General features: G+C 42.5%; 1 protein-coding gene across 9 annotated transcripts in view; it reads right to left on the bottom strand.

Moving 5' to 3' along the window:
* LOC132382584 (A-kinase anchor protein 13-like) overlaps window positions 1-27,609 on the bottom strand; it is a 548,542-nt gene that overhangs the window by 273,211 nt on the left and 247,722 nt on the right. For all 9 annotated transcript variants that reach the window (XM_059952931.1, XM_059952933.1, XM_059952936.1 and 6 more), the window contains exons 7-8: window positions 25,520-25,712; window positions 16,610-18,362 (exon numbers count right to left, since the gene is read on the bottom strand). In XM_059952931.1, the coding sequence (XP_059808914.1) occupies window positions 16,610-18,362; window positions 25,520-25,712 (1,946 nt within the window). The remainder of the gene's footprint in view (window positions 1-16,609; window positions 18,363-25,519; window positions 25,713-27,609) is intronic.

Here is a 27,609-nt window from a genome sequence, read left to right as displayed (position 1 = left end):
TTACCCTGTATTCATATATTGAACTATACTAATTTATTACAAAAGAACAAAAAGAGTCTAACCCCTACCAAGACCGAAGCTGTTCATTAAGGAGAAAAGAAGGTAAATACTTTATTATACAATAAAAAATAATAATAGCCAACAGCTGAGTTTAAATAATGAATAGAAGGCTTTGAAAATAATTCAGAAAAGGTCCCCACAATGTCTGAAAGTCTTGACGAGATTCAGAAATTGAACAACGGATCTTCTCTAAATCTAAGCATGACATAATGTCGCATAACCATTGAGCATGAGCAGGAGGAAGAACATCCTTCCAATTAAACAAAAGCATTCTCCTAGCTACAAGAGAGCTAAAGGCCAAAATATGTAAATCAGATGCCTTCAACTTAATATCTTGTCCTGCAACAATACCAAATAGGGCCGTCAGAGGGTTAGGATTAAAATCGACTTTAAAAAGTAAGGAAAAGTTTGAAAAACTTCCTTCCAATATTTTTCAAGATTCGGGCAAGTCCAAAACAAATGAATTAACGAAGCTTCTCCATTACTACATCTGTCACAGTAGGGACATGCTTTTCAAATTAGTTTAGCAGAAACAGACAACATCCAACAGGTTGGAAGTCCTGGTAAGGAAAGTATACATCTAAAGTAAAGTAGGTTACCCAATTCTGAATTAAGCAATTGATGGAACCTCTGAATAGGTCATTGATGAGTTCATAGCAAAGAGCAGCACCAAGCCATATGATGCTCAGGCATAGCAGAAAGAAGCTGATTACTCTCAGTGCCCCCCGACACACACACACACAATCTAAATGTGGCTTCATTCCTATTGAAGGATGCCCAAAATGTAAGTGCAAATGTGCTTGGAGTACTCGTTTATCCCATTACAGGGAAGATGTGGAGGCTTTTGAAAGAGTATAGAAGAGGTTCACCAGGAAAAAAATTCCAGGGTGGGTGGGAGGGAGGAGCAGGACCTGTTTTGTTGCTCGTCGTGTTGTGGTTTATGTCTTTCTACCAAACATGGTGGGCATGCGTTGTTGGCGCTGGAATGGTTGGTGACACTTGCAGACTGCCCCAGCACGTTTAGGTCATGTTGGTTATTAACACAAACAAAGCATTTCACTGTATGTTTCAATGTTCATGTGATAACTAAATAAAACTAAATCTGAATACAAAGATGCCTGGTTTAGTGGGCAGAGCTATAAGGAGACAATGGACAACTCTGACTGTTTTCTCTGGAGTTTCAGAGGCTGATGGGAGACTAGTCAGAAGTTTATAAACTTCCGAGTGGCAATAGATAAAAAGTCGATTTCTTTCACCCAGTGTAGAAATGTCAAGTACTAGAAATCATATATTTAAAGTGAGAAGGGGTAAGTTTAAAGGGGATGTATGCAGTAAATTTTTCTTTGAAACACAAAATCCTCAGGATTGCTGGGGTAGTGGTGGAAGGAGTTATGACAGTTGTGTTTAAGAGGCTGTTAGACACATAAAAGGAATAGAGTGATATGGATCATGTACAGGCAAAAGAGTTTTAATTTGATTTGATACTTTGAACTTGTTACTATGCTACACTGTTCTAGATTCTAACAGGTTGAAAGACAGGGGAAAAGAAACAGGAAATACTGGACTCTACTTTCTCCAAGCAGTAAGACTGATCAACACCTCCACCGACTAACTCCCCCGCCACACCCCGCACCACCACTACTTCATCATTTCCTGTCAGTCACCTTGCATACAGACACTCCTGTGCCACGCATCACTTTATGGACATGCTATCAATCCATATACATAAGCTATCTCATGTATTTTGTTGTGTTCTTTATCTGCTTGTCTTTGTCCTGCATCGGATCTGGAGTAACAATTATTTACCTGACACCAGATGACTGTGGTGGACGGAGGGGCTCTACAACAGGTAGTTAAATCTGCCCAAAGCACCAACGACACCAGCCTACCCACCATCAAGGACATAGACACAATAAAGTCCAGCAACATCACAAAGGATCCCACCCTGTTTGTTCCACTCCCATCAGGGAGGAGGCTATATAGCATCCATGCCAGGACCACCAGACTCAATAAACTGTTACATTCCCCAAGCTGTCAGGCTGATCAACACCTATACCAACACACCACCACTACTTTATCATTTCCTGTCAGAGTCAGCTTATGTACAGGCACTCCTGTAGTCAGTATCACTTAATGGACAGACAATCAATTGTGATTATAAGATATCCTATGCATTTATATTTATTGCATTTTTATTAACAATATTTTGTTCTATTTACCCTTGTGTTCTGGAAATGACATTAAACAATTGTGAATTCTGAAATACTCCTCAAGTCAGCTGTTTGAACAAGGATGGATCAGGGACCCAAAATGCCAACTCTGTTCCCCTATCCTCAGATGCTGACTGATTTAGTGTCACATGGAGACTCAGCTCGGAAATATGATGCTTCAGCCACCGAGTCTGTGTCAATCACCAGCGTCTCATTTGCTCCTACTTTACTTCCCCAACTGAGGGTGACACGGTAGAGCAGTGGTTGGCACAACGCTTTACAGTACAGGTGGCCCAGGTTCAATTCCCACTGCTGCCTGTAAGGAAAGTTCGCCCTGTGACCATGTGGGTTTTCTCTGGGAGCTTCAGTTTCCATCCATGGTCCAAAGATGTACCAATTGGTAGGGTAATTGGTCATTGTAAACTGACTTGTGATTAGGCCAGGATTAAATCAGAGGATTGCTGGGCAACGTGGCTCAAAGTACACACTCACCCATCCACACATCTATGGGATGCAGGAGGAACCAGAACAATCCCAGCGGAATCCAGCATGGTCCCAAGGAGAACGTACAAACTACACACGGACTGCACTGGAGGCCAGGAATGACCCTGGACCTTTGGCATTGTGAGGCAGCAGCACCCCAAGAGACAGGAGAAGAATTAGGTCATTCAGTCCATCAAGTCTGCTCCACTAACTTATCGCACTACCTTGCTGAGTGCCTCCATCACGTTACCTTTGATTCAGATTTGCGATTTAAAAAGAAATATTCCAGATCAAACAATAGTGCAAGCTGAATAAGAGCTATCAAGGCATCTCAGCTTAACCTGCACCCACTCACAAACATACCTCTTCACCAAGGGCCAGTCTGTCACAACAAATGGAAATAACAAAGGTTCATCTTCAGTATAAGATGTCCAAAAGCATTTCGCGGCCAGTTGGTTATCTTGGAAGTGAAGTCACAGTAGCTTTGTAGACAAACAACTTCCAAAACCAATTTCCAATGACTGCTTCATTAAGCAGTTTATTACAAATCAGCTGGGATTTTCCAGTCAAGCACGGTGCCAACTGGTCTGACAGATGTAAAAAGAAGATTACAGCCCTAATACAGAGAGTGAAACATTTCTGACAGTCAACAGTAAAAAGCTCCTGCCTTTTGTTGCTCTTTGCATCAGCCGAATCGACATTTCTTGGGCACAATAAGACCATAAAACATAGGGAGCAGAATTTGACACTCGTTCCATTGAATCTGCTCTATAAGAACTGATTTATTATCCCTCTCAAACCCAATCTCCTGCCTTCTCCCTATAACCTTTGATGCCCTTTACTAATCAAGAACCTATCAACCACTGCATTAAAATAACTTGGCCTCCGCAGCCATCTGTAGCAATGAATTCTGCAGATTCACCACTCTCCGGCTATAGCAATTCCTCCTCATCTCTGTTCTAAAGGGGCATCCTTCTGTTCTAAGGCTGTGCCTTCTGGTCCTAGGCTCCACCACTTAGCAAAGCATCCTCTCCATGTCCACTCTGTTTAGGCCTTACAATATTCAATAAGTTTCAATGAGATCCCATGCCTCACATTCTTCTTCAACTCCGTGAGTACAGGACCAGAGCTATCAAATGCTCCTCATACGTTAACTCACTCTCGTGAATCTCCTCTGGACCCACTCCAAAGGCAGCAGAATTTGATCAATGCTTTGTCACATACCGATCACAAGCCTCCACAGCACATTTGTGACTGCCCCTCGATCGTCAAAGTTCACATACCAGAAGTATGGAGGAAAAAAGGAAGAGTGGGAGAAAAGCTGCTGAACCGAAGAATTCGGACAATGAGTGCAGAGGAGATTTGCCTGGGTTCGAGAGCATGTCTTATGAAGGTACGTTGAGCAAGCTAGGGAGTTTCTTTTTGGAGTGAAGCAGGATGAGGGGTGACTTGATAGAGGAGTACAAGCTGATAAAAGACATAGCTCGAGTGGATAGCTACAGACTTCACTCAGACTGGAAATGGCTAACACGAGAAGGCATAAGGTGATTGAAGAAAAGTATGGGGTGTGTCAGAGGTATTTTTTTTACACAGAAAATGACTGGTGTCCTGCCAGAGGGGGATAGAGCCAGATACGTTAAGAAGCTCTTGGAAAGGCACATGGATGATAGAAAAATGGAGGGCTATGTAGAACAGAATTGTTGGATTCATCTTGGAGTAGGTTAAAAGGTCAGCACCATACTATGGGCCGAAGGGTCCCCACTCTGCTCTAGTGTTCTACAGTCTATATTTAACACAGGGGTAATGCAACACCTTTGTCACACTTGCTAAAATTCTGAGCAGAACGAAACAGCCTTGGTTATGAAGAATTGGAGGACTTACAGAGAAAAAAGCAAGTCCAAGGAACAAACTCCCCGCTGCCACAGTGAAAAACTGAGAAAGCTAACCAGATTTAGTCAAGTCCTGGTAGGCAGCCCAACTCCTGGGTGCCTGCCGTGAAACCAGAGTCGCATCATCCAATAGGGAAACAGATTAACATGCAAAAAGCAATGTGGTCTGAAGAGATTTTCTTAATGAAAACTATTCACAGAGATAGTGCTCCTCCATCACACATGTGATCATTTAAATTTTAACAGAAAGGTAATCTTCGAGATTCATATCCCTCTCCAATACAGTACTGTAGTAGAAAGGTAATTAAGAGGTTATGTTACATTGCTAAAATGAGGATTACATTGAAGGATTTTATTGCAACACACAACCTGCTGGAGGAACGCGGCGGGATGAGTAGCAGCAGTGGGAGTAATGAAGTTGGCGGCATTTTGGGTGAAAACCCTACATCAGGATGTTAGAGATTGTGTAACTCTACAGGGCCACCAGGGGGCTTAGTAGGAAAACTCTTGTCATTGGCGATTCCTCAACAGTAAGAGTCAGAGACATTGACAGACAGACGGAGACAGGGAGACAGACGGACAGAGAGAGACAAACAGTGAGACAATGAGAGAGAGAGAGACAGAGACACACACACACAGTGACATAAGACAGACAGAGAGAGAGAGAGAGATACAATGAAAGACAGAGTGACAAGAGGAAATGTGACAAGGAGTGACAGACAACAGACAGAGATGGAAAGAGTCCAATAGACAGTCAGGCACACATACACACACAGGGTCTGACATACATAGAGGCATATTGGTTGGCAGGCAGGCAAGGTACCAATAGACAGACTGACCGACACACCCACCCACACAGGGTCCAACAGACACACAAAGGCAGTGAGGCAGGACACCAACGCATACAAGTTGCAAGGTTAAGAATGGGATCGGACAGACAGGTAGAAAGACGTACAGAAACCTGTGCTGGAAAGTACGTAAAATTCCAGTGTGATAGATAGTGAAATGAAGAACCAAAGCTTCCTCTCTGCCATGGCAATGCACCGAGTGCAAAGGGAATTCAGCAGCCTGGATTTGAAAGGATTATTCTCCATCTTTTATGGATGTACCAGCACTAGAAAATTCTAATTTTAACTGCAGAAGCTGAATCCGGCATATTTCTAAAAATGGCCTGAAAGGGTCAGATCAGGCGGAAGTCTCTCAGTAATTGAGTTACAATTGAACATTACCAAGCCTGTTCCCCGCAAGACGCTTACGGAGCTGCTCTGTGTTCTCAACGTTTTCAGTTTTGTGTTATGTCTAAAGAGTCTAATGTTCAGGAAATGCACTCATTCTCCCCATATTTATTGATTTGGCATACAGGACACTGTAAATAAACTTCCTCTTGCAGGATGCCCTATGAATAGAGATTCAGGCTTAATTATTCTCTCCACATCTAAGACAAAGCATTATTTCAGGCAGCCTCCTGCTGATTGAGCTACCCATCAATGATTCCCCCTATGTTCCATGGAAATGTGAACATACAATTGCATTGTCTGTTACGGCCACTGAATCCCATGCTACTCCCCCACCCACTCCTGCTGAACGGAAAAGGAACAGCCCACTGTCCTCCCAGATGAGTGACTTGCGAGATCTTCACCGCAGGCAGGTGAGAGTTAACCACCATTGTGGCTCAGAAGTCACGTTTGCCAGTCTGGTGGGGGACATGTGAAGTTTCCTTCCCACTAGAATATTTGATGATCGGCTGCATATTTATGCCAATCCAGCAGTTCCATAGTCATTATAGTGTATATAAACTAGCGGTGTATATCACTGACACTGTGCAATCTTTGAAAAGTACTGATAATGGCTGGGGTCACCCGTCTTGTAAAGACACTGCCCAGAGGAAGGCAACGGCAAACCACTACTGTAGAAAATATTTGTCAAGAACAATCATGAGACCATGATCACTTACATCAGGGTGATCTCTAGATCAATAATCCAAGTGTGTGGTTAAACCATTAAGGAATGCACCAAGTATTGCACTCTGGCCATCCGGTTAATCATACATCCACCCTGCCTTATCTACTCCAGCCCACATCTCTGATTACTCACGCATTCAAAGGTCTCACACACCATGAATACTGATCGTTCACAGACAATGACCGAACACGAGGTGCAACAAGACACACAGCAGTACTAGTTAGGCAAACATGAACACACAAGCAACTCTGCCTGTCTAAGTCACTCCTTTTTCCAACTCCACTAAACTTTTACTAATACTATTTCTATCCATTTTTCTAAGAAGCCAAATTAAGCAAAAAAAATAGGAGCGATGCATAACAATTGGGTACAATTAGTGTGCATGATTAAAACATTCAAAAGGAATATAAGCGGTTGCATACGTAGGTATGATTTAGAAGGATATAGGTGAAACACAGGCAAATGGGACTAGGTTTGACAACTTGATCAGTATAGATGAGTTGGATCAGAATCAGGTTTAATTTCACTGGCACTAATGTGTATATATATATATATATATATATATATATATACACACACACACACACACACACACACACTAAGTTAAGTAATGAAAGAGAGCACAAAAAAAACAAAGAAAAAAGTAGCACGGTAGAGTTCATTGGTTCAATGTCCACTCAGAAATCTATCTGATGGCAGAAGGAACTATGCCAGAAATGTAGAGTGAGTGCTTTCAGGCTCTTGTATTTCTTCCTTGGTGGTAGCAATGAGAAAGAGGGCATGTCCTTGGCGACGAGAGTCCTTATTGATGGATGTTGCCTTTTTTAAGGCATTGCCTTTTGGAAGTTCCTCAGTGCTAGGGAGATTAGTGTCCATGATGGAGCTGGCTGAGTTTACAACCTTATGAGGCTTTTTATGATCCTGTGCAGTCGCCCCTTCAAACTCCACAAAGAGCTTGGATGATAAAATTCTGGCTGAAACACTTACAACACCTAACTAAGGGAACTGGAGAACTGAAGATGCCACTTTCAAAAGCCATTGGTAGAAATTTTTAAACAAACAGGAATACAAAGAATAACAAATTCTACCTAAACATGTAGTACAGGAAACAAGCTCAGGATGTGCTACCTTCCAATTGGGTTCTCCACCCTCTAAATACAGGGCCGCTACTGAGCAGACTGGCAGGCACCAGGAGTTAAGTAGCAGCTTAATTCGCTCAGTACCTTAGTTAATTAGGTAACGAGACAGAACGTGTACAATAACTATTTCACTTGTAAAATGGAGGCATAAACATGGAACAGCACATTACAGGCCTTTCGACCTACAATCTTGCAACAACCTTTTAACCTACTCTAAGATCAATCTAACTCTTCCCTCTGACATAGGCCTTCATTTTTCTCTCACACATGTGCCTATCTCAGAGATTCATAATTGCCCCCCAATGTATCTGCCTCTACTACCACCCCTGGCAGTGCATTCAGATAAGAGTCTGCAGATGCTGGAATCCAGAGCAAACTGCACTGGGCCAACTCAGTGGATCAAGCAGCAACTGTGGAGGGAAATGGATGAGACCAGATGAGCGATCTCAATGGGAAATGTTGACTGTCCACTTCCCTGCCCGACTCTCTGAGCTTCCCTGGTCAATTTGTACTCTCTTTTTTGTCACCTGTAGAAGTCAGCATCACAGATCATAGAGCCGTAGAGCAGAACCTCGGGTACATGCAAAGTGTTGGTAGGAATCCCATTAAGGGCCGCAGAATGGCCCTGGTCTTGGGTTCTTGTCAGGGCAGAGTTTGCATGTTCTCCCTGTGACCACATAGGTATTATTTTTCAGTTTCTGAGAGTAAGTTAATTGGCTGTTGTAAATTACCCAAGTGTTTGTCAGAGGCAACTCTGCTTCTTCCTACAGATGCTGCCTGGCCTATTGTGTTCCACCAGCATTTTGTGTGTGTTGCAAAGAAATCTGATGAGCATTTGCAAGAAAATGAATGTGGAGAGTCCATGGTGGGGTAAGAGCTAATGGGATTTCTTCCATAGAGCTAATTGGCTGAAAAGCCTCCAACTCTTTATTAACACAAGTATTCTTTCCCCAGAATCCCTCAAATCTCTCTCCAACTAAATCCCCATCCATCCACCCATGTGCTCCTTTTCTGAAGACTTCAAGTTATTCAATGGTAAGTTTAAAAAGAATCATCTTCCCAGTGGATCCTGTGCAAGGATGTGATTGCTCACATCCCCGTGGGCAAGGAATGTCTCCAAAATCATTGGTGCCACCTTTCTTTCTCTGTCTGTCTCTCTCTCTCTTTTTCCATCCTCAGTAACAAATCCTCTGTACTTTGCAAATCATGGACATTCTGTGGAAAGGTATAGTTGTCTTTTTCTGTTGTTGCTGCTTGTAGCAGAGCTGAGGGGCAAGGATTAAAATAGAAAACGCAAGCCAAATGTTGATTGGGCCTGCCGATTACTATGGATGAATGACCAATTACTGGCAAGTGACCAGCACAATCAGACGATCAAAGTATTATCACCCCAGCTTTTCAAATTTCTCTGAATTGGTATTGCCTATGGCAGTCATTCAGCTATCCAACTCTTAATGTGGAGAAAGTATTGTGGCTTTATCAAGACATCTTAGCCCAAAGAATCGAATTGAATTGAATTGTCTATTTCTCACATCCTTCACATACATGAGTAAAGATCTTTATGTTACAGGTAAAGCTACAGGCTGATGGTCCTTTGCAATGAGGGAATGTTGCATTATTTGAAGCGATGTCTTTCAGATAGAACAGAAAACTGAAGTCTCAGATACAAATAGTGGGATCCATGGAGCTAATCACGCAGAAGAGGAGAAGCTATGACCAATATTTATCCCTCAGTCAATGACAAGGTTCACAATCAGGTTGCTATTTTTGGGATCATGGAGTGTTAATGTGGTATGAAAGTTCTTTGATTGACTATGAAGTGATTTTTAAAAATTTTTATTTTTATTGAGTTACAGCACGGAATAGGCCCTTCCAGCTACGCCACCCACCCGATTTAATCCTAGCTTAATCACAGGACAATTCACAATGACCAATTAACCTACCAACTGGTACGTCTTTGGACTGCAGTTAGAAACCAGAGCAGCCGGAGGAAACCAATGTGGCCGAGGGGAGAACTCTTCATAGGCAGTGGCAGGATTTGAACCTGGGGCACCTGTGCTGTAAAACGTTGAGCTAACCACTATGCTGCCATGCTGCCCCTGTGGTTTAAATGTACCTTATTCTGATTTTTTTTAATTCAGATAGGACCTATGCAGAATATCAATTATCTTTAATTGCTAGAAAGACGCAAGAGACTGCAGATGTTGGAATCAGGAGCAACAAACAATTTGCTTGAGGAGCTCAAGTGGGTCAAATAGCACATGTGGGAGGGGTGCAGTAGAGCAGAGGGATCTTGGAATACAAATAAATGGTTCCTTCTAAGTAGCCTCACAGGTAGAATGGGTTGTAAAGAAAAGTTTTGGCACATTAGCTTTCTCAAAGCAATATACAGAGTACTCTTTTCCATCGATGCTGCCTGGCCTGCTGGGTTCCTCCAACATTTTTTGTGTGTTACTGAGTACAGGAGATGGGATGTTATCTTGAAATTGTATATGACATGGCTGACGTCTAATTTAGAGTATTGTGTGCAGTTTTGGTCATCTCCCCATAGGAAAGATGTAAATAAGATTAAAAGAGTGCAGAGAAAAAATTTACAATATTGTTGCTGGGACTTGATAACCTGAGTTATAGGAAAAGGTTGGATAGGTTAGGACTTTATTTCCTGGAACACAGAAAATTGAGAGGAGATTTGACAGAGGTATACAAAATTATGAGGGGTATAGATAGGGTAAATGCAAGCAGGCTTTTTCCACTGTGGTTGGGTGAAACTAGAACTAGAGGTCATGGGTTACGAGTGAAAGGTGACATGTTTAAGTGGAACATAAGGGGGAACTTCTCACAGGGGGAGCACAAGTGCAAGTTGGGGATGCAGATTCGACTTCAACATTTAAGAGAAATTTGGATAGGCACATGGATGGGAGAGATTACCTGGTGCAGATTGATGAGATTAACTAGATTAATGGTTTGAAACTGACTATCTGGGCCGAAGGGCCTGTTTCTGAGCTGCATTGTTTTATGACTCTGTTCTGCAAGGCAGTCTTGATTGAAGGATCTCTGCCTGAAATGTAGACAGCTTATTCCTCTCTATTAACCTGCTGAGTTCCTGCTGCATTTTGTGTGTGTTCTCTGGATTTCCAGCATCGGCAGGAACTCGTGTTTACATTTTAAAGTTATGTTCAAATTCAAATTGTATACCTGCTGAACAACTCACAGTGGGACTGACTACATTCTTAAGAACCCCAAACAAAAACTCATGCCATTGTCAGCAAAGATCCTCCCTCCAAATGCATTGTGCAACCAGGATGGAGTAAAAAGCCCCTACACCACTCACAAGTGCACTATTATTTTCTTTCAATCTACAGTCATTATCAAAATATCAGAATATCAAATGTGCAAATCGCCAAAAAGCTGGAGGTTTTGGGTAGTGTGAGGTTTCAGGTGACTATAGGGGCGTTCATAAAAGTGTCACATTACTGGAAAAAGAAGAGAGGAAAGCAAAAACAAAAAAAAAAGTATTACAAAATCAGAATAAACTGAATCAGTTCCATGGAATCATTTGCAAAGTAACACCGGATCTTGGAGAAACACTGAATGACATCATTGGTCTAACCTCCAGGCAGCAGGAAGTACACCAGTGGCAAATTCCATGGTTTAAGCTCAAGATACCAGAGATTTGCTCAACTATAACATTAGAACTCAATCTGACTGACATCATAACCTACACAATCCTGGATACTGTACACAATATTGTTGGCACCTGATCTTAAGCCACACATAGTCTGGTCTGGACTCTAATAGTCACACCCCTCCAATGCCAAACTCAGGAGCTACACTGTTCTAGTCTGCTGGTGTCCAACATTAGATTATGGCTGCAAAGTCACAACGGTTGAGGAGGTCACAAATCTCCCAATGAGGATCCTACGTACAGGAAGAAAGGAAACTTACAGTTTTCAAAGTTCAAAGTAAATTTATTATCGCTGGATGTATATGTCACCATATACTATCCCAAGATTCACTTGGCTGGGACTTGTGTCCAATATTCCCTCTAATCTGTAATGACCAATGTGCACAAAAGCTTTGTGCTGCTCAATCTTTTGCCCAGTGACAACGTCAGGTGCGCACTGGATTATTAAGTGGACGTAAACCTGAAGCTATATTTCCTACTTGCAAACTCTCCAGCAGATTTTATCTGGTGACAATACACACCGGTAACACCAGTGTCTGTATTGTATACAATTACTTCTCTAGCTGCACTCTCTTGGCCTCATGAGCTTTCGGTGTAGCAGTTTCTGCTGTTTAATTAAGCCATTCCACTTTAAACGAACTAGCAGTTCTTCTGCACTTTGCGCCCTTTGCTTCTTTGGAATTCAACAGTGAATTAGTAATTTCTTCAATAAAAACAGTATAAATAAGCCAGTTCTAAAACTGCGAATAAATCATCGCAAACTCCATTTTGTCAATCCCGTCAGCATCAGAAACTGAAAAGGGAAACGCAAAATATACTTAACATGCCATCAAGGTAGCGGTGACAACCTTTTGTGCACAGCTTAAATTCCTTTGTGCACTAGTAGCATATGTGTACACCTTAGAGGGAACATGTTTATGACCTCTTTAACCATTACACCTGAGGAACTGAACCAGGCAGAAGAACATTGCAAGGCTCTTAAATGCGTAAACAGTGAACCTGAGTTCAAGCGTCTGAGAAAATAGGCCAGAGATGAGTTTATCATCTCCTCTTCAGACAGCCCAGTAGTGATGCACCCATGTACTTGAGGGACTACTCCCTGACCTCAAAGCCTTGCAAGGCTCTTTTGTTGATAAGTCTCAACAGATTCAAGTATTACCAAACTTGGGTGGGGCTCTAAAATATTTAATAGGTACCTTGGTGTTCTTCATTAACTATACTTGCAAAAATAATTTCAGTGATTGCTGTTTGTGGTTGTTTTCAAAGATGCAAATGGATTTAGGTGCAATCCAGTTACTGAGGAAAATACCTTTGTACTCACAGGGATGTAACTTGAATATTTTGGATTTTAGCCCTGTTGTTGACTTCTTGCATCTGCCCAGTTGTGGAATGTTAGAACAGCTGTTAATTGCCCAAAATCCAAATGGCCTCCCTACTGACAATACAAAGCTGCCTAAATTCACCAAACAGCTTTCATATCGGCTTGCCTCCTCTCTATCTCCCACACCTTGAAGACCTTGTAAATGTCCATTCTCACACTGGCCCATTTCTGGAAATCTTAGATCTCTTTTCAAAGTTCAATGACAATAAATAAATAACCAATAAACATTGAGAACATGAGATGACGAGTCCTTGAAAGTGATCTCTACAGATGACCCCCCCACCCCCCCGCCCCCCGGCGTTCCTATTGCAATGTTGTCTCTTTTGGATTCACAATGAGAAGGAAAATTGCTGTGTTTGGATACACTGAGAATGAAACATTTAAAGCTGGCCTTCAATGCTACAACTGGTTAGGCCAGTTCACCATTGGTTTAGCTTGTGTAGAGATTGGGTTGCATGCTAAGTCATTATAAAGGACTCTTTGTAGGTTCTCTGGAGTGTACGCTGCTTTATCTCAGATCAAGCACCTCATACACCATTCATTTCAGAGGTTCTGAGTGGAAATTTTGGGGTACAGTGGAATGATAGTCAACTTACTGCATGAGCAGCCAGAGTTCAAGTCCTACCATGACATCTAGGGGGTTTAAATTAGAAAAATTAAATAAATCTGAGTTTTAATCTCAGTAATATTGGCAACGAATGAGATATTGCAAAAATATGCCACAACAAGATGAAATAATCAGTAGCAAGCGGTCTGAATTAACTAGAAACTCCTAGCACATTAAGCACTATTCAAATCAAGTATGTCAGCATTAATTACTGGTGAAATAACTACATCAACCAAGCTTTCAAATAAAGTCTCACCAACTGGAAATCTGAGCAACACACACAGAATGCTGCAGCAACTCAACAGGCCAGGCAGCATCTATGGAAAAGAGTACAGGCAACGTTTTGGGCTGAGACCCTTCAGCAAAAAAGCTGAGTAGATTTGAAAGGAGGAGAGAGAGTAAAATGCCAAGCGATAGGTGAAACTTGGAGGGAGAGGGATGAGGCAAAGAGCTAGGAAGTTGATTGTGAACAAGACCGAAGACCATGGAAGAAAGAAAAAGAGGGGGGGGGGGAAGGAGCAGCAGAGGGAGGGGATGGGTGGGCAAGGAGATAACATGAGGGAGGGACAAGGGGATGGGAGATGCTGAAGGGGGGGCACAGGGGGCACTACTGGAAGTTTGAGAAATCAAAGTTCATGCCATCAGGTTGAAAGCTACCCAAAGGAAATATGTGTTGTTCCTCTAACCTTAGTGTGACCTTATCCTGACAATGAAGGAGGCCATGAATGGACATATCGGAATGGGAATGAGAAGTGGAATTAAAATGGCAGATCCTGCTTGCTCTGGTGGGTGGAGAGTAGGTGCTCAGTGAAGCGGTCTCCCGACCTACGTCAGGTATCACCAATATACAAGAAGCAACGAACACAGTATATGACCCCAACAGACCCTCAGGTGAAGTGTCACCTCACCTGAAGGACTGTTTGGGGCCACGAATGGTAGTGAAGGAAAAGGTGTCGGGGCAGGTGTAGCACTTGTTCTTCTTACAATGATAAGTGCTAGGAGGGAGATCAGTGGGGAGGGACAAATAGACAAGGGAGTCATGTAGGGTGTGAAAGCAGAAAATGGGGATAGAGGGAAAGATACATTTGGTGGTGGGATCCAGTTGGAGGTGATGGAAGTAAGCTGCTATACCAAGTTCCCCTTCTCAAGGTAGAGTTTGTTCTGAATATTCTTTGACTATCACTTGGACTGTTGTGAGTCGTTTTGGGTCTCTTATTGAAGAAAGGTAGAGCTGGCATAGGAGGGGGTCCGGAGGATGTTCATGAGAATGATCCTGAGAATGAAAGGGTTAGCTTATGGGGAGCACTTGATAGCTCTGGGCCAATACTCACTGGAGTTTAGAAGAATGAGAAAAGAATTCATTGAAGTCTATTGAATGGAATAGAGGCCAGATAGAATGGCCTCTATAGAGTGGAGAGGGTGTTTCCTATACTGGGGAGTCTAGGACCAGAATGGAAGGACACCCCTTTAGAACAGAGATGAGGATGAATTTCTTTAGCCAGAGGGTAGTGAATCCATGGAGTTCATTGCCATGGGTGGCTGTGGAAGCCAAGTCATTGGGCATATCCAAATCTGTGGTGGAAAGGTTCTAGATGAGTAATGGTGTCAAAAGTTATGAAGACAAGGCAGGAGAACGGGGTTGAGAGGTATAATAAATCAGTCATGATGGAATGGTGGAGCAGACTCAATGGGCCAAATGGCCTAATTCTGCTCTGATGTCTTATTACCCTTGTATGTCATTCTTGCACCCTCTGTAGTACCCGAAATTCTTTATATGGTAAACAACGCTGCTAAGTTCTCCATAATGGTGCACACATGGTTTGGTACAAGTTTAATATAATCAATCTACATCTGAATTCTGCTCTTTTCAAAGCAAACCAGTGTTTGGCTGGCCTTCCTTCTTCTCTCAAGCTGTGTGGCAACTTTTAACTGAGGCAAAGATAACTGCTTATTTGTAACCTAAAATGAATTGAGCTGAAGCCCAAGCTGTCTGGCCAAGAAATGGGGAAGAAAACTAGAGTACTGTCTCTTTTGTTTAAAACAAATCTTTGAAACTGCCAGAGAACAGAATGAGACAAAGGGGTAGTCTGTCCATTAAAAATAATCTTCCACATAAATCAGACAATTCCCCTTATTCACAAACTCCACCAAACATGCACATCGCAAATGGAGCCCTTGAGTGTTCTGTCTGTCCATCTCTAGATTGTCCAGATCACCCCTTTAAAGCTGCCTTTGAGAACACCTACCGCACATTTCACCTGCCAATAATCAATGCCACGTCTTCCAGAGGGAAATGGACACTTGGATCCTCATCCCAATCCCACCAATCACCCCGATTCTAAAGGCACTTTCTTGTGCAGACCATATGCTGCCACTGTCCTTTCACCTTTTTCCCTCCCCACCATCCAAGCACTATTTCCAGGTGAGGCAGAGATTAACTTGCACTACGGCCAGTCTGGTGTGTGGTCTCCTCCACGGGGAGGAAACCAAGTGCTATTGAGGAGCCACTTCTGAGTTCAGCCCGCAGGGGAAACACTCCACTTTCCATTGTCTATTGCCTTTACTATCCATCCCATTCTCACTCTGATCAAACTGCACCATTCCTGTGCAGACACAGTAAGCTTGAGGAACACCGTTTCCATCTTCTGCCTGGGCAAGTTAGATCTTTCAGGACTCCATACTGAATACAGGTAACTCGGATGGTATCAGTCGTCCACCTGGGATACTGGATCAGCTTGTTTCTCTCACCCTCTTTCTATTCTTTTCCCCTTTGGGACTGTGTATGCCGAGTGTGACATGCCAGGAACCTCCTGCTCTGCACTTTGCAACTCTTATATTCTTATTTTTCAGTTTTGTTTTTGTCCACGTTCTCACTTACAAACTGCTCCCTATCATTCAATGGCCCAGTAGTCGGTTTAACCAGTTTATCCACAGATTCTTGATTCCCACTCCCTGAATCTTTCAAGTTAAAAGTACATTTATTATCAAAGTATGTAATCAGTGTACAACCCTGCGATTCATCTTCTCCACAGACAGCAAAACAAAGAAAACTATGGGACTCATTCAAAGACAAACAACAAAAATATCTTACTTCCCATTCTTCACCAGCATGACATGAAAAAGTACAAAAAAACACAAATATCATACAATAGTTTCAGTGACTGAGATCCCACCATCTCATGGATCCACTTACCTTTCAAATCAACAGATTTCAAATTTCCATTTGCATCCAGCACAGAGTTAAACGTCCAGTCAGGAGAATCCTGTGTAACTTTTGTATCCGATAAAATTGCATCGGACGTCTCCTCCCCATGGGAAATAACTTCAGACTTGATATTCAATCTGGCATTGCTCATCATCCAGTCATCCTCCTTCAGTTCCTCCTCAGGTGAGGACTTCTCGCATTCTTCAAACCGACCCTCAGAATCTGAAGAACTGTTTACAATGTAATCAGCAGGCTCCTCGACTATACTGAGCAATACTTCCTGATTTGGAGAATACATAATTGCATCACTTGGTCTGTGAATGAACTCCAAGGTCCTTTCATCTCCACTGGGACTATCGCTTTCATTAAGTGGGCTATCCAAAGTCACTGGCAAGCAAGGTGGTCCTTCTGAGATGCTCTTGGACAACAGCTCTTCCATGCCATCATTTTGGAAGACTTCTTCCTTTAAATCCACCATTGCTTGGACTTCTTTTGCCAATGCCTGCTCCTCCCCCAAACTGGAATCCGAAGAAGCGGTCTCCAACAACGCATCGACCTGCTTAGACCACTCGTCATCACAAGGGCAACCTAACTGGTCGTCACTCTGCTCGGGTTCACTTTCTAAATGATTGAGAGATAACAGTGCTGAAGAAATACCTTTCTCTTCTTGTGAGGATTGCTCTTCCGATAGCACTTCATTCTGTTCATGCGAAGGTAACACCTTCAAAGTTGTGTCACTTCGCTCATCTAATGCTGACAATTTGAAAACTGTATCATTCTGATCAAATTCCTCTGAGGGATTTAAAGAGCAAGGCAGTTCAAGATTCTGTGGAACCTTATCCTCACCAGTCCTGCTGTGATGTCCTTCTTTACATGCATCGTCTGAGTCATTAAGTGGGTTTGCTGTAGCCACGCACACCTCATCACCAGCTCTAGCACTCATTTCACCTGTGTCTACCAATGAACCCTCGGGGTTTGCACAGGGACCATTGTTACCCAACTCCAAATCCACTGTGGCTTCCTCAGTAAGTTCAGCGAGTGGAGGCTTTTCACTGTTCGGCTGTACCCCTTGAAAATCCACCTCCTGAGAAGATCCCTCAGCTGGTCCACTTTCAGCTCCAGGCAGCTCAACACATTCTTTGGATTCTTCCAGTGTAATGACAGTAGACTCCAACTCCGTGTGAGCAAAAGTTTCCTCAGTGTCTGCCACCTGTCTGTCAGGATTTCCAATCACCCTGTCAACTTCAGGGACATCACTTTTGGATGTACACACTTGGCTGGAATGCAGTTCCTCACTGGACCCCAAGATTTCTTTGTATTCTCCATCGAAGCTTAGAAAGGTCTCATCACATTCATCTTCAGATGTGCTCTGCACAAGGGTATTGTTATCTAACTCGTTGTTAGAATCCACTGGTGACCTGAATCCTCCATCAGGGAGAGTGGACACAGCTTCACCACCAATTGTTTCACCCTCCAGTTCTAACTCTGCAATATTTTCTTGATTATTGGTAAGTTTTGCCTCAGGACACTTAGTGGTCAACTCTGCATTAGTTGACATGCTGTCTCTTGGGGGCAGATTATCTGATTGCTCAACAGGCATTTCGGTTAACATTTGTGCAATTGGGCAGACGGCTTCAGGTGTGCAATCCTCTTTGTTCTCTTCTGTTCTTAAACTCTCAACGGGCTCAGCAGGAACCGAAAGCCCTGGCTGTGGGTGAAGGCATGGTGAGGGAGGTACATCCTATTCCAAAATAAGAAAAAACAAGTCATAAATTGTTCTATTCAGTAATTGCCATGATATAATATTTAGTACAGCAGTTTGAACGAAGAATCACTTCCCTGTTGTATACCCAGAGTAACACACAAAACGCTGGAAGAATTCAGCAGGTTAGTCCTGCTCCAGCCCCACAGAAGTCCTGTCCCCACAAAAAATGCCTAACCTGCTGAGTTCCTCCTACATTTTGTGTGTGTTGCTCGGGATTTCCAGCATCTGCAGAATCTCGTTATGTCCTCCCTGACTTAGTTTGCTGTTTTATTTCTAGCTATTAGATCTCATTGTTTACTTGTAAGTTTACAGCTGTTGTTGATTACTTATTATTGCGTTGTTAAGCAATTAACCTTTGACATCAGGGCGGGTATATGCACGTGTATATTTATTCATTCATTAGTCAGAAGCACTTTTGCGAGTCAATGGAGTTTTAATCAATATTTGAATCTATCTTTTGTGAGATTGCCAGGAAGTATTGTCTTTTTACTCAGCTCCTCGCGTACCATAACTCTTCGATTAACAATAAAGCGGCCTTTAAAATAAAGCTACACTGAAACTGGAGTTGACCTACTTAGCTTTAGAGAACGGGGAAAAATCTTGAGTGAGGGAAGAATACTCGTGTTTATGACCTGCTATACATTCTCTATTTTACGAGCTGTTTGCACAAACAACAGTTTCGCATTTCTTCATACAAGTGATAAAATCATAAGAATCTAGAGGCTGGCCTCCAGGCAAAGTGAATCCACACTGTTCTTAAATCAGATTGGCCTAAAACTCTGCACCCAAAACACGACTCCAGTCTTTGACGTGGAAGGCTCTTCACACAGCTCCAGTGTGTAAAAAAAAAATAGCCTTAGTGGACAAGGTCAAATTGGCAACAGACTACTCCAGGCTCTGCATTCCCCTTCCCTGCACTGTTCCTCACCAACATCTTCTGCCACTGCTACCTTGCACCTCCCACACTGAGCACGTTTCATTCCTACTCTGAAAGCTCTAGATCCCACACAATGTGCTCTAATTCTCCCTTCTTCACATGCCTTTACTACCTCTGGATTTCTATCATGAAGACCAGACTCCCCCGCCTCCCCCCAATGACTCTGTCTACACTTCCCTTTACCTTGGGAAAGCAGCAAACGTGATCAAAGATCCCTGCCACCCTGGCCATTCTCTCTTCTACTGAGCAACAGATACCAAGGCTTGAAAACACAAAGCACCAGGTATCCTACACAGGAATGGACCTCTTATATGAGAGAGATGATTTCTTGATCTCTTAATCTACCTGAGTCATTAATTTATATATCTATCTACTTTTGAAGAGATACAGCTTAGATTAGGCCCTTCCAGCTTGCTGGGTTGCACTACCCAGCAACCTCCAATTTAACTCTAGCCTTACAATGTCCAATTAATCTACATCTTTGGACTGTGGGAAGAAACCTGAGCACCCCGGGAAATCCCTTACATTCCATCAGGAGGATGTACAACCTCCTTACAGAGGATGCTAGGATTGTCCAATGAACTTCAAGGCCCCCAAGCTGTAATAGCATAGCACCAACCAACATTGTGACCTGTGCATTTTATTTGTCTACCTACACTGCACTTTCCCTGCAACTGTACACTATACAGGTGGCCCCTGTTTTTCGAACGTTCGCTTTACGACAGCTCGCTGTTACGAAAGACCTATATTAGTACCTGTTTTCACTAACCAAAGAGGATTTTCGCTTTTATGAAAAAAAGATGCCTGCTTTATATGTGTGTTTACCCCGAGAAAGACTACAGTGACCGTGAAGCCTTGTGCGGGCAGTTGTTTGCGCATGTGTGTACGTGCATATGTGGCACGTATGTATGCGTGAATGTGCCGATTTTTTTCTCCAAATTTACTTTGGCTGGCTGTCTTCCCGAGTTTGATAAGTGAAACGACACCGTACCTACAATATTTCTACTTTATACAGGGTGCATATTTATCATATCATTCCCCCTTTTACTATATGTTAGTGTTATTTTAGGTTTTATGTGCTATTTTGTCTGATTTGGTAGGTTATTTTTTGGGTCTGGGAATGCTCAAAAATTTTTCCCATATAAATTGATGGTAATTGCTTCTTTGCGTTATGACATTTCAGCTTATGAACGGTTTCATAGGAACGCTCTACCTTCGGATAGCGGGGGAAACCTGTAATCTGTTACTGCTTTTCCTTTTCTACTATCTCAATGCAGTGATGTTTGGAATGATCTGTCCGGATGGCTTGCAAGCAAAGCTTTCTTCTGCATATGGAAACACACGACCATAATAAACCAATTACCATTCAACAAAACCCGAAGCCCTGCCTCAAGTTGCAGCATCTCTCCTACCACCCATGATCAGCATCAACAATTGTCCTACGCAGAACCCATACCATCACAATCTACATTCTGGACCTGACAACACTCCACGGTAACAACACACACTAAATGCTGGTGGAACGCAGCAGGCCAGGCAGCACCTATAGGGAGAAGCACTGTCGACGTTTCAGGCCAAGACCCTTTCTCAGGACTAACACCCCATGGTAGTCTGCATTGCAAGATGGTCCTCCCAAAGTACAGGCCAAATTCATGAAACAGAGCCCGTAACCTGCTCTTGATCATCGTTCTGAATCGTGTTGCAAATGTCGTAAGGATATTGGTGCATTTATGCAATAATAGATCATTACTATTAGAGGAAATTTTCCAGGATGCTACCTGAATTGGAAAGCATGTCTTATGAGGATAGGTTGAGCAAGCTAGGCCTTTCTCTTTGGAGAGGAGGATGATGAGAGGTAACTTGACAGAAGTGTATAAAGTGATAAAGGACATAGTTAGAGTGGACAGCCGAAGACTTTTTCCCTGAGCAGAAAAGGATAAAACAAGGAAAATAAGTGGCATACTTTTAATGGATGGGGGGGGGGGGGGAGTCAGAGGTAGTTTCTTTTAAACACAGGCAGTGGTGGACATTTATGAGTCTCTTAGATAGGCACATAGATGAAAGAAACCAGGAGAATTGGGGAGGGAAGGGTTAGATTGATCTTAGAGTCATAGAGTAATAGAAGTGAACAGCACAGATAGAGGCCTTTTGGCCCATCTCCCGTCCATGCCAAACCATTTAAACTGCCTATTCCCATCGGCCTGTCTCCGTACCCCTACCATTAATGTCCCTATCCAAACTTCTCTTAAACGTTGTAATCGAACTCACATGTACCACTTGTGCAGGCAGCTCTCACAACCCTCTGTGTGAAGAAGTTTCCCATCATTTTCCCCTTTAACATTTCACCTTTCACCCTTAACCCATGACCTCTAGTTGTAGTCCCACCCAACGCCAGTGGAACAAGCCTGCTTGCATTTACCCTGTCTGTACTCCTCATAAATCTCTTAATCTTCTACATTTCTAGCAATAAAGTCTTAACCAATTTAATCTTTCCTTATAAACTCAGGTCTACTGGACCCTGTAACATCTTCTTAAATTTTCTCTGTATTCTTTCAACCTTATTAACATTTTTCCTGTAGGCAGGTGACCAAAATTACACACAATACTCCAAAAATAGGCCTCACCAACATCTTATATGACTTCAACATAACATCTCATCGCCTGTACTCAATACTTTGATTTATGCAGGTCAATGTGCCAAAAGCTTTCTTTATGACCCTATGTACCAGTGACACCATTTTCAATGAAATATGGACCTGTAATCCCAAATCCCTTTGCTCTACCACACTCCACAGTGTAAGACCTGGTTGGTCCTACCGAAGTACAAAACCTTGCACTCGTCTGCTTTAAATTGCACCTGCCATTTTTCAGCCCATTTTTCCATCTTGAAGTTTAAACAGCTGGCCCAAGCTCAGCAGATGAAGGAAGTGTACTATTGTATGCTCTATATTTTATTATGTAATCTGATGCAACTGGTCCTGATTCTTGGTTAAAAAGATCACCTGTCTGTTAACAATTACTTCTCTGCATTATAAAATATTTTAATGTTTTCCATTTTTAGCAGCAATCATGGCAATGAAACACACATTTAGTATATGGGCTTCAAGATCTCAACCAAGAACACACTTGAATATCCAAAGCATATAAATATTGGCACCACCTTACCCCATCTTGTTCCTACAAAATTGCACCAAGAAGCAGTTTCAGAAAAACAAGAGTTACATATTTATAAAAAGATGACCACACTAAGATTAATCACAGAAGAAGTGATTTTTCAGCCTTGACTTTCATCAAAGAAAACTGAATAAAGTAGAAATTTGATAAAAGTGCAAATCTGAATGAACAGAGGTTCTGGATTTGGTAACTGGACTAAACCAAGTTCCTGCTAAGGCAGGGGCATAGAATCTGCTTCCACACCTGAAAGGTAAAAGGGAAATACATTTGGTTTAGAAACCATTCAGGACTGTTCTTACACGCTGTTCTCATACCCTTAAGTGATTATCAATTTGCATTCCTCTGCATCAAGTAATGCAGTAAGTACTGTGTAAAAGTTCGGCACATATATATAGCTAGGGTGCATAAGAATTTTGCACAGCACTGTAGTAATTTTATGTATTGCACTATACTGCTGCCGCAAAAAAACAACTTCATGACATATGTGAGTGATGATAAACCTATACCTGACGGGTCTCTATTGTGAACTGAGAGTGGGAAGGGGACAGGGAGACAGAGATCATGGTTGGGAAAAGGGGAAGGCAGAAGAGAGGGAGTGGGAATCATCAGAGAAACATTCTGTAATTATCAATAAACAAATTGTTTAAAATCAAATGACCTTGCCTGGTGTCTCTCAGGGCTGGGTGTGTCTGCCCACGCCACGCACACTCCCCTCCCCCCCACAATCTCCGGCGATCCCTCTCAGTCACCTGTTGCACACCCCTCTCACGGCACTCTACTCTCACCATTCCCAGCATCCTTTGCTCCTGCCTGATTTACAAACTCTTTGCTTCGTGTTGGCAAATACAGTACTGTGCAAAAGCCTCAGGCACCTGAGCTATATACATATATGTGCTTTAGACTTTTGCACAGTACCGTATGGTGGCATTTCTTCGTCTAGGTTCACAGAATGACCAGGGCCACTTCCAGAACACTGCACCCCAACAAATAAATTAACACATCTGACGACAAGAGACTGCAGAGGCTGGATTCTGGAGCAATCTGATGACAGTGGATCAATTTAAAAAGCTGAATTTTCTTAGGCAGACAGAAGAAACTCAACTTATTCACCCATTATACATTAAATATAGAAGATATCCAGCAAGTCTGATAGCACAACTAACATTTGAAAACTGCCCATTTCAGATCAGTAGGGCTATTTGGAACAGTCATAAATGATAAATAATATTCATAAATTATTCATAGTCATTGCATGATTAATAAGTGTAAAAGTAAATAATGATACTAATTAAATATTGTAATTTAAAATGAAAATGAAGGTAATTATCCCTTCACATTTATTGGCACACATTCTGGAAGTGACAGAAATGCCACATTTACCTCCTCCTTCACCTCCAGTTAGGGTCCCAAACAGTCCTTCCAGGTGAGGCAACACTTCACCTGTGAATCTGCTGAGTTTGTCTATTGTGTCCAATGCTCTCAATGGAGCCTCCTTTACATTGGTGAGACCCGACATAAACTGGGGGACCGTTTTGTCCAACACCTCACTCCTTCTGCCAAAAGCAGAATTGCCCAGTGACCAACCTTTTTAATTCCTATCCTCATTCCTGTATCAACATGACATGGCTGCAGTGAGGACGCACTCTAGATTGAAGAGCAACACCTCATATTCCATTTAGGTAGCCTCCAACCTGATGACATGAACACTAATTGCTCCTTTTGGTAAAAAAAATATGCCCCCCCCCCCCATTCTTCTATTCCCTACTATGGCCTTTGGCCTCTTCTCCTCATCTGCTTATCATTTCCCCCTGATTCCCCTCCTTCTTCCCTTTCCCCTATGGTCCACTCTCCTCTAACTAGCAGGTTCCATCTTCCCTTTACTTTTCTCACCTACCTGGCTTCAACTATCATCTTCTTGCCTGTACTCTTTCCCTTCCCTCCCACCTTTTTATTCTTCACCCTTCCTTTTCAGACCTGAAGAAGGGTCTCGGTCCAAAACATTGATTGTTTATTCATTTCCATAGACGATGCCTGACCTGCTAAGTCCCTTCACCATTTTGTGTGTGTTGCTTAGGATTTCCAGCATCTGCACAATATCTTGTGTTTACAATTTAGAAAGCTATTCGATGTGTAACAGATTGATGATTGATTCAACAACGTCTCATTTATTCCTGTATAATGTTAATAGGAAGGAGATAGAAGATGGACCCAACTCTTACTTCAAAATCTCCATGATTTGGAGTAAAATTTCAAATTATGCTCCAAATCATCAAGATCTTTTAGTTTTATATGGCTGTGTATTGTCAAATGATAATTACAATTTTATGTTTGATGGAGGGCACAACCCACTCCACCATTAAGGGCAACATTTAACAGAAGTTTGGACAGATACATAGGTGGGAGGGGTGCAGAGGGCTATGGTCCAAATGCAGGTCAATGTGACAAAGCAGAATAATAGTAATACACACAAAATGCTGGAGGAACTCAGCAGGTCAGGCAAAACCTATGGAAATAAGAAAACTGTCCATGTTTTGGGCTTCTTCAGGTAGAATAATAGTTCAGCACAGACGGAATGGGACAAAGGGCCTGTATATCTGCAGCAGTGCTCTATGATTTTCACTCTATTATGATGATTAAGGTGGTACCTCTCAAGATAGGTGGAGACTCTCACCATCCAGGATGCCCTCTTTTAATTGCTACCATCGAGTTGATAATATGGGAGCCTGAAGACCCACATTGAATACTTTAGGAACAGCTTCTTCCCCTCTGCCACTGGATTTCTGATCAGTCCATGAACACTAACTCACTATTCCACTTTCACACTCTATATTTATTTTAAAACAGTACAGCTTTTTTTAAATGTCTTACATTGCACTGCCACCACAAAACGACAAATTTCATGACATATGTCAGTGATTCTGACTCTGACAACGTTTTACACAGAACTTGTGTGGTTAAAAATGGTTTGCGCTTTGAAACCAAACTGAGGGTGAAGAGTTTGTGAAGCCAAGCTGATTCTTACCATGTCTTGCCTGTGAGAGTGGATGTACTTCTGCAGTTCGCTGATGTTGTGTTCCACACTTCTGAGCTCTGCTCCTTGGGGGTTATTGATGGTGTACATGTAAACATTCAGATGCTGCTGAAATTGCACAGTGCAGTCTTCAGAGGATACAATCGGTGTTACATCCTCTTGCAGAGCTGCAGCGGAGTTTTGTCTGAAACAGAAGGAACAGCAGCAGTTAAACATCCCGAAGTGTTCTACTGGCTTTGGAGCAGCTCACGGGACTCTGGGGCGTCAGCTCCAGATAGCCCTGAATGGTGAAAGCAAAGGTTCCATCCGGGAAGCCACTGTAGAGAATGCAGCTGCTTTCTCCTGCTACGCATCTGCGGGGAGGTGCTTAACAAGCACCTGCGGCTTCCGCTGAAATCGGGATGTGAGGGGATCACTTGGCAGCTTTCTGACACATGTCCCAAGGGGATCCGTCCTCCATTCAACCCGACTTGGCATAGTGCAGCCAGGTATTGGAGAAACAGAGCAAAATGAGTTTACAACAATGCACAGAAAATGCTGCAGGAACTCAGCAAGGCAGGCAGCATTTATGGAGAGGAATAAACAGCCGATGCTTCAAGCTGAGACCCTTCATCAGGACTGAAAAGGAAGGGAGCAGACCAGAATAAAGAATAAAGGGAGGAGTACAAGCTGGCAGGTGATCAGTAAGACCAGGTGAGGCAGAGGTGCGATGTAAGATGCTGGGAGGGATAGATGGAAGATATAAAGGACTTAAGGAGGAGGAATCAGATAGGAGAGCACAGTGGACCATAGAAGAAATGGGAAGGGGGAACCAGAGGGAGGTGATAGCCAGGTGAAGAGAGAAGGAGTGACAGGGTAACCAGAAAGGCGAATAGAAAACGAGGTGGAAAGAGAAGGTAGAAATTACCAAAAGTCTAAGGAATCAACGTCCATGCTGTCAGATTGGAGGTTACCCAGACAAAAAATGGCGGGTTGCTCCGCCTACCTGAGATTGGCTTCATCAATGTAGTAGAGGCGGCCATGGACAGGCATGCCAGAATGAGAATGGGAAGTTGAACTGAGTTTACAAATATTCATGTACAACTCTAATATGCAACTTTAAGAGATCATTCTCAGCCAGTTATGATAAACATTCCCAGCACTCTGCTTTGCCAATGCTACTTCCAATGACTGTCTCATGGCTGGAGATCAGACTAACACATCTTTCAAAGTTGAACACCAAGTTGTATCGGTTACTTCTGTGCCCGGAACCAAGTAATCAACTTGAAGCATTGCAGGACGTTACTGAACATCTTGTTTCTGAAGCATTCTGGATTTTTCAAAAGAGCAACTTTTCACAAGGTACTCAGGAAATGTCAATAAACATTGGCTTTCGCAATGGCACCCAAGTCAAAATTGATTAAACAAATTGCAGATATTGATATCAGGATAACAGTGCTGCTAGGGAGTTGTAACATCGATGGGGAGATGTAGATCAATGATTGGTAATACTGGGTGGATACTATCATACATTAGGGAGCAGGGACCATGCTGAACACCATTTTTTCCTCTAATAACACAAAGATTCACAACTCATCACATCACTTGAGATATTATGTGAATCAATTGGATTCAATTTGACTGAAGATGACAAGAACATGATGAAGATTAAGTTAACTAATGATCAAGATTCAGCTTGATTCACCATATGCAGTCTTTGTATGTCTGCCTACCATCATTACAGGCCAATAGCAGATGCCATTTCATTGGCTCTTCACACAACCTTGGAACATCGGGACAGCAAAGATGCAAACATCAGAATGTTCTTTATTGAATGCAGCTCAGAATTCAATTATATCATCCTGAGAAATCTAATCACTAAACTTTAAGATGTTGGCCTCAATTGTGCAACTGAATCTTTCATTTACTCACTTGCAGACCCCAGTCAGTTTGGATTGGCAACAGCATCTCCTCCACAATCTCCAACAGCACAGTTACACCACAGGGATATGTGGTTAGCCCCTTTCTCTACTGGATTTACACTCGTGGCTATGATTGAAATTTGCTGACAACACCATTGTCATTGGCTGAATCAAAGGTGG

This window comes from Hypanus sabinus, chromosome 28, assembly GCF_030144855.1.
Source record: "Hypanus sabinus isolate sHypSab1 chromosome 28, sHypSab1.hap1, whole genome shotgun sequence".
In the NCBI taxonomy this organism is placed as follows: domain Eukaryota; kingdom Metazoa; phylum Chordata; class Chondrichthyes; order Myliobatiformes; family Dasyatidae; genus Hypanus; species Hypanus sabinus.
Note: the sequence above shows the minus strand (reverse complement) of the source record. Positions and strands in the feature narration are given on the sequence as shown.